General features: G+C 39.9%; 1 protein-coding gene across 1 annotated transcript; it reads right to left on the reverse strand.

The window, feature by feature from the left end:
• Nucleotides 1-331: 331 nt before the first annotated feature.
• naif1 (nuclear apoptosis inducing factor 1) lies at nt 332-5,962 on the reverse strand. Its single transcript, XM_070851083.1, has 3 exons — nt 5,518-5,962; nt 2,110-2,160; nt 332-1,013 (listed from the first exon to the last, which is right to left on the reverse strand). Exons 1-3 carry the CDS (start codon nt 5,960-5,962, stop codon nt 463-465), a joined length of 1,047 nt encoding a protein of 348 aa, XP_070707184.1. The 3' UTR covers nt 332-462.
• Between the last annotated feature and the right edge of the window lie 5,103 nt (nt 5,963-11,065).

An 11,065-nucleotide genomic window follows, 5' to 3' on the forward strand; every position in this document is an offset into this window, starting at 1 on the left:
TAAGGACCCCATTTTTGCATTAAAAACATAATTGCATTATCAAATCCAATTTATTAAATAACAAACTCCGTGCTAATTAAAGACAGATGGTAAAAATAACATTTTCATTTCTTTGTGACTGTTATCCCAAATCATGGGATGGGTGGCACAGTGGTGCCGCAGCCACAGTCTATAGACACGCAGATCAGGTTAATAAACTCTAAATTGCCTGTAGATGTGAATGTGATGGTGATTGATTGTCTGTATATGTCAGTCATATGACTGTCAGCTGAGATTGGCTCCAGCTTCCTTGGGACCCTCTGAAGATATGGATAATGAATGGATTGATAAAAGAAAAATTCTGAACATGCTCTCCCATAGGCAACTTTTGACAAACTTTTCATTGTTCTTTGAAGTCTGTGTGCATGGACTCCTATGCAATGCAGATAGGAGGCAGTGCCACACACATGGTGTCTATAGTGTCTATTGTGTCTCCTCTGCTTGCTGTGCTGGAAGTAGAGGTGTTTTGGGCCTGCTTTGCTCCTCTGTTCCTGCCTCATCAACTGTCACTCCTACTGCTGAGCTGCTTGGGTTTGCAACCTCAGTCCCACTCTGCAGGAATTTGCGTAGGTCTTTGAGAGCAGGCCGGACCATCTGCACTAATGCTAGCAGGGCAGCCTGGGTACCTTCCAGGGCCTGGGCCTGTCTTTCCTGGGCAAATGCCTGAGCCTCCTGGGAGCGCCGCATCATCTGTAGCAACTCATTCTGGCCCTCCAGGTGCTGGGCGATCTGTCGGATGTGGACATTGGTGACTCTCTGCTCCTGCAGCAGGCGGGCTGAATTGAGGGCAATGCGGCTCTTCAGCTCCTGAGGTTTGGCTTGACCCTGAGGTGGAGGTGGGGAAGCTGAAGCTGAGGCCATCATCTCCACTGGAGCCTCAACAGCCGACAATACAGTGGGGGTAGAGTCGCTAACAGTGGTGGTGCAGTACTCCACTACACCACCATCCTCCAGGGTGTGGTAAGTTGTTTCAGCTAGAAACAGTACAGAAGTTTTTTTAGTAATAGATTATTTGGCTGGAGAGTCATCTAAAGCTCCCAAAACTGAAAATATAGCCATGATATTCTAATCTTCACGTCACTCAATGCACCAGTTCAACGTTTAGGGAAATCTGCAAATGTTCTTTTTTGCCAAGGTGAGATGGTCAAAGGTGGAGTCAGCGGGAAGGAATTCAGCTTTCAATGGCTTGAATTGGTTGGTCATGAATGTGTTGTGAAAGTTAATTTGTCATGATATTACATTTAACCCTCTGTTACACACAACTAGCTGTTGTCTCTAACTACTATTAATATGTTCTAAAATGTAACTAGTTCTAGTCCTAAATATGTCAGACAGCCAGTCAGAATAAATTATTGTCTACCTCCAAAAAACTGCTGGATAACATCAGGATGTTCAGATAATGAATAAGGCAGTGCAGGAGGTGCTGTGATTGAGAAGGATGGTGGGTCACTGCTGGCTGCTAAATTGATGCTAACAAATTCAAATGTTTAGTGAGTAATGATTTTGATGAAGTTCCTAACAACAACAAAAACAGAAAATGAGCAGATTCCGAGATTGGATTGGACACACTCTTGCAATAAATCCTAGTAGTCATGTTCCGTCTGACTGAATATTATGAAGCTAATTGCATTCTAAACTTTTTTTACTCAGTTTTTGCATTGTCCTTATTATGTCCATTCCCTGAGAAGGAACTTGTACATAAAACTTAACTTTCATGTTGTTATGCGATTCTCTCTCAGTGATTATAGTTTTTTGCTGCCTATGCACTTGTCATTGCTGAGCAAACTAGTTTATCTCTCACTGTGGCCCTCAAAACAGAAAAATATCAAATGAACAATCTCTTCTACATTTTATCTTTATAGGCATATATATATTGCCTCAGGTATCTGCCGTCACAGTTCATGCTGATCATAAGTTATGTAATGATCAATACATGGGGACGTTCTTTTGTACACTGTGGAAAGATGTGTCCTTTCCAAAATACAAAATACACTGACTGACTGCTCTGCATGTGTCAGGTATATAACATCATGCAGGTACCGAAGGATATTGTAGAGGAAAAAAACGTACCATTCAGTGGCTTTCCTTCATCACAGCCTGTACCTGAGCCAGCTGGAAGAGCTAAAAAAAACACAGACAGAATATGGAGCTTAAAACACATCAAAAACAACCAACAATCAAAGACAAAGTACAAAGAAAATATAAAACAATTAAATTATTAGGCTTAAAATCTGTAAAATCCTTCTCCTAAAAAGTGCCACATGTGATTCATCAGTCATATGCATGTTCCAACATAGGTTTGTGTCACATAGGTCACAAAGAAAAGGAGGATGTGGTGGAGGGAAAGTAGGAATGACATTTGGAATACCGTAACACATCCACACTGGTTCTCAGTGGCTGAGAGATGGTAAAAAAAAAAATCTAGTCAGTCAGTATGGACCGCACACTGCCTACTAAATGAATGATGAAGTATACCATTACCAGCAGACTGTTCACACTGATGTATGCTCAAGCAACACGTCTTCTCTGCAAAACATGACTGTACTGATGACGACATCACTGGTCCAAGCTACAGTTGAATGAAAATTGCTTATCGCAAATGTAACTCAACATGAGCTTCTCCACTCAATGTAACATCTTATAGGATTACTTTATGGCAAACTAAAATTATTACACTAAAATGTTTTATCATTTTAGTGCAGTGCAGTCATATCCCCAGCACCTTAAAAATGAACATACTGATTAATAGTGGATAGGTTGTGGTAGGGTGAAATAACAAAGTGAATACTAGTTACTTGCAGCAATATCCAAACAGCATAAACAATAAATTACTATCATTAAAGGCAGGGTCTTTTTATTATTTGACAGCCAACCTGCCTGTCTACCTACATACCTGCCTACCAGTGTGGTATGCAAACATTATGCATGACTAGAGTCTTCCACAAGGCTTGAGCTAGCATGCTAGGCACACAAGAATGTCAGAGAAAGTTTTATATCATTATATCATTTACATTGTGGCTCAGCAGGGGACTATTGTGTGTTACCCAGCACGAAGCACACATCCACTGAGCTGAAGAGCGAGAGGGATCCGTTTCTAACCACCACAGACTGTCGTGTAGTGAGCTAACAACACAAAGCACAGTGAGCAGCTGCTATGAGCTGCAGGTAACATTATGTTTGTGATGGCAGTTTTGAACGTGCCAGTTGATTATTTGTTAGAGTCAGACAGAGGTTATGTACAGAACAAACGAGGAACTTGCTAGTTTCTCCAACATTGCCATTGCCACCTTTAAGAGAGCTGCTGTGCGTTTATAACTACGCACACTACGTTTTAGTGTTGCTGCTTGACATTACTGCACGCATGGAAACATTTGCATCCACTGAAAGCTGTGATCTTAAAAGTAAATCATTAAAGAAGGCTCACGCTGCTTGAAATAATTCAAAAGGCAATGTCGCCCACAGGGACCGGTAGGTGGAAATGTCACTGCAGGTGTGGGTGTGTTCGGGTCTCTAAATAGGAGAAAGTAATTCGGTGGGTTGAATGTTTATGCATGATCCACATCACTTCTTGCCATCATTCTTAATTATTTTATCCAACCAGAATGAGATGCAACACACTTTGGGGTAGTTAAGCACATAGGCTCACAGTGCATACTGAGACATTCTTGCTGATATAGAATTACATCTGTACCTTTCTTGCATACATATATAATCCACATACTTTGCAGCAGCGGCCCCCTCCAGTCTGAAACATGTTCTGCTTCTTGCTATCTCACTGTAATGTTTGAGCTTTTCACCATGACAGACTAATGTATGTGAAGAGTTTGACAATAAAATGCTGTTTTCACATGAATGAGGAAAGTTTCTCTGTTTAACATGTGGATATGATTTTGATTTTGCGACACCACAACTAGCCTGAGGAAATCATAGCTCAGTATGCAATTAATACAACACAATTAATATACTGACAATACAATTTTCAGTCAAGTAGGACACATCTTGTGTCCAGCGCTTAATGTTTTGAAATTAACAATATTTGCATATTCATAGATTCTGGACTTTTCCAAATGAAAATGAAGAGGGAGAGGATTTAAAGAATCTTTAAACAAGGTAACTGAACGTTTTGCTGAAATATCATAATCATTTTTATGTCTTAAAACATGTCTGGAGGGGATCTTTATTTCACATCCAGCAGGGTGAGCAGGTTTTATGTGAGGGGACTCTCTAGTGCAAGGATGGTTGGCAATTCAAAGGACACTACTGATTTTACATGTCAGCTTGCAAGTAAAAATAATATATAATGTAATGTATAATGTCTTCTGAGGCTTGGAAGGAGCTTTATCAAATCTGAGAAAATAACCCTGATAGTGTCATCTCAATTTGGGCTAGGAGACAAAAAACGTAGGATTTTGAATTGATTTAGATTTTGAAGTCCTGTGTTACTAAGTGAGGACATGGAAAACATGGATCAAGCAAGGAGAGTCAAACCTAAAGACACTATGAAGTAGCATTTTATGAATTGTAGGATCTGCTGTTCTGTACTTTTATGTGTCCCACATCAGTCTGGAACTGTAATACTACTGAAGTACCTCTCTGAATACATTTTGTGAGTTCAACGAGTACACAAGGAGTTTGTTCCCACCTAAAGGTAATTTCATGCAGCGTTGTGAGTGAGGAGGAACTAATAATGACTATCATCTCTTGTGAAGTTTGTGTGTGCTTTAGAGCTCTGGTTTCCCCAGGATGCCCTGCAAGATCAATCCGAGGGGCTACCACAGGATTAACAGGATGATAGCAACCACACATACCTAGGTTTACTTTCTCAGGTTTTCCTTTATTCTTGTGGCTTATAGGGTGCTTTCAACTTTTCAGACTTAGAAAATTATTCAAATAAAATAATCTGAGATGGAAGAATCACTCTTTTAGTCTTCAGTGATTCACAATCTACACCATGCAGCATGCAGCTGTGATGAGGGTCACACACTCGGCTTTGTGTTGGGGGAAATTTTTGGACCATGAGGTGATTTTAGGAGGAGGCATAGTTTAATTAAAAATCTGAATCAGAGGTGCACTTTGCATTTTAACTCTAATAGCACATTTGCTCCTACCCTTACAAAGGCTCCTTCCACTGGTGGCTCATGCCTCAGATCCTTGTGCAATTCATTGACTAAGATCACCATAATCGAGTGATCTGTACAGGTTGCATGCTTTCTTGTCTTTTTTGTCATAAGCTAATTTAGGCACTATAGAATCTGCTCCACTGCTAAATATATATTTCCTTTTGAAGTGTTCAATACATCTAACAACACACATATCCAGTTTTGGACAGTCCACAGTGAGATCTACATTGTTCAATAGGCTTTGGGGATTCCACCAGAGGGCAACACACTCGTTGGTTATTGAATATTATTGCATACATAAATCCTGACACTGTAGCTGGATGCTGTGTATGTTCAGTGACAACTTTTGTCAACTTACTCTCTGTTAGTGTGACGGTGGTGGCGGTGTTCACTGTAACAGGTAAAGTTATCTCAGCATCCGAGTCGCCTGCAGGTAAACTGATGATGGTGGCCTCCCCCAGGAGGTTACAGATCCTCTGCTGCATCGCTGTGAGGATAACAGGAACTGGAGTGCAGTCCGCGGAGGTCCCCTCTATGGCCGCCCGCGCCTGGGCCACTTTCCGCCGGACCTCCGTCTTCATGTCAGACCACTTCTTTTTTACCTCGGGCAGTTCCCTGGGACAGGTAGTGACAGCGTTCACCTTTTTCAAGATATCCACCCACGCATTATTCTTTGCCATGTGGGTGACTCCAGCATTGAAGTGGTTAACCAGTGTGTGCTTTTGTTTCTCTATTTCTTCCACGATAATTTCCACCTCTCTCTCCGAGAAATTCATTTTTCTCTTTTTCGCGATCGATGCCATATTTGCAGAAAATCCTCTTTTGGAGAGATAATTGTGCGTATTGTACGTAAAAATAGTAGGATTTACTCAACTAATGTGCGCAACGTAATGGCTTCCAGAATCGGCTTCTTCTTCCTAATGACAACGTTTACGTTAGCTGGGTATGTAGCCCTGCCCACTGATACCCCATTGGTTGGATAGCTCGCGGTCATGTAATATACTCTGGTACTATTGGTTTAATCAAGCGTCAATCACTAAACGAGCCAAACAAACTATGCCATTCAAAAACTTAATAAAAATTTTCACAGTTCGCTCATCTTTCAGCCGTACACTGAGGCTATTGTGGATTCCCCCTCTTTTTCCCTTTCAGCATTTTAAATTACAGCAACAACATTCAAGTTTAACAGGAGCTGTAAACGGGAAAACAAGCCCCCTCAAAAGTAAATAAAGGAAGCCTTTTTTTTAGGTAACATTTTATTTTACAACACCCCATCGTTTATAACACAGTATCATAAATTAGTAAAGCAGAAGCAGATGTAAGGATATATGGTAATGTAAGGATGGTCTTTATATATCTTAATATACAGTGTTTCAAAAAATGATAATTTCAAGGTATATTTTATATAATTAGAACTGTATTCTGTGATTTTGTAATTTATTATGTATTTAGATTAGATTAGATAGACTTTATTGATCTCCCATAGGGGGAAATAAACATATTACAGCAGCAACAGAGGCAGAGGCAAGATAAGCAGTAATAGAAATAAAAAGAAATAAAATAAGCAACAGCAGCCTGATATGGATTATGGGGTCATAGGAGCCATAAAGAAAGAATACATCTGTAAAAGAATGTGGAAATATAAATTGCTATTCCTCGAAGGGCCAAGCTGTCAATCAGGCTTAGTAGTCAATTCCTACACACATGAATCCTGCTTTGTGGGGTGTGCGCTAAGATCAAAACATCAATGTAAGCTGTGTTCAATGAACAACTCAAACCAGAACAATTGATAGCTCAACACAACTAATATTACAAGTGGTTTCTCCAACTTCAAAACGATATGCCACTTTTAATGGCTACTGCAGTTTCAAAATGATTCAACCCTCTCATAAGTTGATTGTTCTTGTTTGAGATGTTCGTTGAGCACAGCTGAAAGTTTGTACATTTTTCCAATACACCAATACTAATACTAATTTGCAAAGGGGGTTGAATGATTTTGAATGCAACTGTATGGCTGGAGTTAGCACAGATCATACTTATCAGCTGCTCTTCAACAAGCATGTGATGATGAGAATATTGCTTTATTGGAACAACAAGAAGAAGTGACCCAGAATCTGATTCCTGACTTACATCAGTCAACAACAACAGACACAGTAACATATCCCAATGAAAAGCCTGAATGGGAAAAAAAAAAAAAGTAGTCCTCCATTCAGGAGAGAGAAACTCCATTAGTCTACTCTCAAATGTCATTCAGAGTGATGATGTGATTCAAAGTCTCAGTGAGGTTGCAGGTTGTGTGTCTCCATCTTGTGGTGTTCCGAGGATGAGACACTGAAGGACCAGCGTTACAATCACTGTTGGAAATATGCTAGCTTGGTAAGGTGTTGCAACAAAGTGTAAACAGAGGCTTTGACTGTGTCAAACAAGAACAATGAACAGATAGTAGTCACAGGAACTACTTAGTAGGTGCCCATTAATACTTTTAAACGGACACCCAGCAGCCAATCAGAATCGAATATTCACCCAAGTTAACCCTTTATAGGGCACTCATTGAAATTCTTAAAAATTCAAAATTTCTACCCTAGACCATTACTGGTGGTCATTACAAGACTTTCTTTTACTTTTGTGAGTTTTTCAAAAAATGTTAATGTTATGGTGAAAATCAAGGTCAGTGAAGTTACCATATATGGTTTCTTGCCGGTCTTGTCATGTAGCCTGATTGTCGCTGATTGGCTTGGAGAAATCTGGTAGTTCTACTGCCTCATGGTGAGGCAAGGGGCGGCATTTTGAACTCCCACTTAAGTTACCAAATATGGTCCCTTACCCGATAAAGGGTTAAGATAACCATACCAATCTATGTACAGTTAAAATCCATCTCTGATGGTGACCTTGACTGAGACCTTTTCAGCTGTTGTGAAAACCATGGCTGTGATTACAATTGATTACCATTTTGGACCACTTTAGCCCCTATACCAAGCCTCCCAAAATGTCCAAGAGGGTCTGGATTCCAATATGTTGTAGAACCAATGCCCATCTATATGCAGTCAAATGTAATTGTTTTGCTCAGTGTTACCTTTCTTAACCTTTGCACCTTTGCTGTAATGGTTGAATGGGTTGGCAGCTTTATGTTGCATCAACATTGTGTATAACAATAGGTAGGTCGTAACTGGAGAAACTACAGGTAAATGGTCTGTATTTGAATAGCACCTTTCTAGTCATTTTGACCACTTAAAGCACTTTTACACACCCATTCACATATCACTCATATGGGAGTAATCTCAGTTGGAGGAGACTACTCTGTCACACACATTCACACACTGAAGTTATGCTTCAGGAGCAAGTTGGGGTTCAGTGTCTTTCCCAAGGACACTTCTACATGCTGACTTGGAGGATCCGAAGATCGAACCACAGATCTTCCAATTGATGGACAACCTACTCAACCTCTGAGCAACAGCTGCCTCTCTAATGAAAACCCAGTCTCACAGAAGTGTGTAAAATAATCACAAAATTTTATAGATTTTTAAATTAATAGATTAATAGAAGTAATACATAGAATAGGGCACGTATTAATAGATTAATAGAATTAATTAATAGCATTAATCGATAGACTCTACAGTGCCTCTTTTTTCTGCCAGAAGGACTTCTGTAGGACCTAGGAGCACAGAAGCTGTATTATTATTTCTCATTTTATATTAATTTGCTAACTATAACCACTACATACCTCAACATTCAATCACAAGATTTTATCCTTTTGTCTCTTTATCTTATCAATTCACATCAGTCCGGCGGTCTGGAGGGGCAGCTGCCAGTGACTGTGGATTATGCTATACACAAAAACAATTGCTTTATAAGTCAACAATATGTAATGCTATGACCATACATTTTAATTTATTTCTCCTTCAATCCTGAAAAGTCATGTTTTTTTTGACAGTCTTTAATAGCTAAGGCCACTCAACCATTTCAATGGAGACGAAAAGTCCACTTTTCCTCACTGCCACCTCATTTCTCAAGATTAAAACACAAAAGTGTCCTTGATAGCTCAACAATACGACGGGATACCATTAAGGCCATCAGTTTGAATTATTTCCTCCTTGATTCTAAAAAAATGTTTTTTCTGTTTTTCAGGGCGGACACACTCCCTCTCTCGTCTTCTCTCTCCTTCCTGACTTTGTTTCTCCTTGGCTCCCATTCGGCCTTGTCCTATATCGTTTTTCTCTCTCTTTTCTCCCTGTTTCCACTCTAGTCTCTCCTTCTGTCTCTGTTCTCTCTTGGAACATAAACCACAGTGTGTCAATATCATTCAATACTGGTTAATCTTATCCATAATCCAGGACGTCACACTGGAGGTTAATTTATACAACTAATATTTTCCATTAGAGGAGCCTCTACTGGCCTTCAACACAAGAACACAGACAGTATCTGTGTCTCTCTCTCACTCACTCACACAGACACACCTATTTATTAGACCATGGTGCATTAATAGACTTAATTTGCCCTGTCTTATAAGCAACAAGAAAATAGATTTGAGTAGCTAATTTGAAAAGGTTTTTTTCACTATAGCTGGGGTAGGCATATTATTTTGGGTATCAGTAGCCAAAAAAATCAATAATTGCCTTTCAGAATATTGTAATTCGGGTGAAATGAGAGAAAATATAGTTCTGTACCTTCTCTTGGCTCTGTTTTACGGCTTTAGAAAATCTAGCCTGCCTGTTGGACTAAGCCAATCACAAGTCCTCTCAGAGAGAGAACATTCCTATTGGCTGTTCCACAAATGCAAATGGGCATGCACGTCCCTTCAGATGTCAGCGAAATTCTGATTCAATGACAGAAAGTCCTGCAGAAAAAGTTTCTATTCCAGCATTGGAACAACTGTATACACTCAAACAAAAGAAGATGGACTCATCAAACAGAGAGTATAAAAGAAAGGCTGATAATAAACACAAGAAAACGTGAGTCAATATTATGCTGTTAGGTTGTGTCATGGATGTAATGTAAGAACACATCCATATGCTGGGTACATATATTTACCGTGAAAGCAAGCAATGATCGGCTATGTTGAATGTTAGTTTAGCCTCCTGTTGACTGTAATGTTAGCTAAGGCTAATGAATTTGTGTTTGTAGATTTTAGTATTAAGGAGGAATTAATTCAAACTGATGGCCTTAACGGTAGTCTGCTGTATTGTTGAGCTGTCAAGGACACTGTCGTGTTTTTATGTTGAGAAATGACAGTGAGAGTGAGCAGTGACAGTGAGAAAAAGCAGAGCGTCTTTGCCTCCACAGAAACAGTTGAGCCGCTTTCGATGGAAGGAAAATGAATGAAAATGGATGGTCATAGCATTAACCGCTTGTATTGTTGACTTATCAAACACACATTTGTGATCAGCAGCGGACTGATGTTAACTGATGAAATAAAGTGAGGAAAACAAGGATAAAATCTCATGGTTAATGTTGAGTAATGTAATGGTTGTAGTTGATAAATGAATATAAAATGAGAAATAACAGCACAGTCTCTGTGCTCCCAGATCCTACAACAGTCCTACTGACAGGAAAAAATGGTTTGTTAGCTTGTGCACGTAGATTTGCCATGAAACCAAGCAATGAGTGGCTATTGAATATAGTTTATAGTTTAGCTTTCTGCTAACCGTAGCCAAAGTCTGCGGCTCATGTTTATGTAGCAAATGTGTGAATCCAGATGTGCTGTAGCTAGGCACGTGGTAGCAAACGGTGTCCGACTCAGGAAACATTACCCACTCAAGTGACCAAATCACCCCATGACTTTCACTGGCTCCCAATTGAATGCAGGACCACCTACAAGGCCTGCCCCCCGCCTCTCTGTCCCCCTCCACCATCACACCCCATCCCAATACCTCAGGTGGCTGATGCCAACCCTCTGCAAATCTCCTGAA

Source organism: Pempheris klunzingeri, chromosome 19 (genome assembly GCF_042242105.1).
Source record: "Pempheris klunzingeri isolate RE-2024b chromosome 19, fPemKlu1.hap1, whole genome shotgun sequence".
Lineage (NCBI taxonomy): Eukaryota > Metazoa > Chordata > Actinopteri > Acropomatiformes > Pempheridae > Pempheris > Pempheris klunzingeri.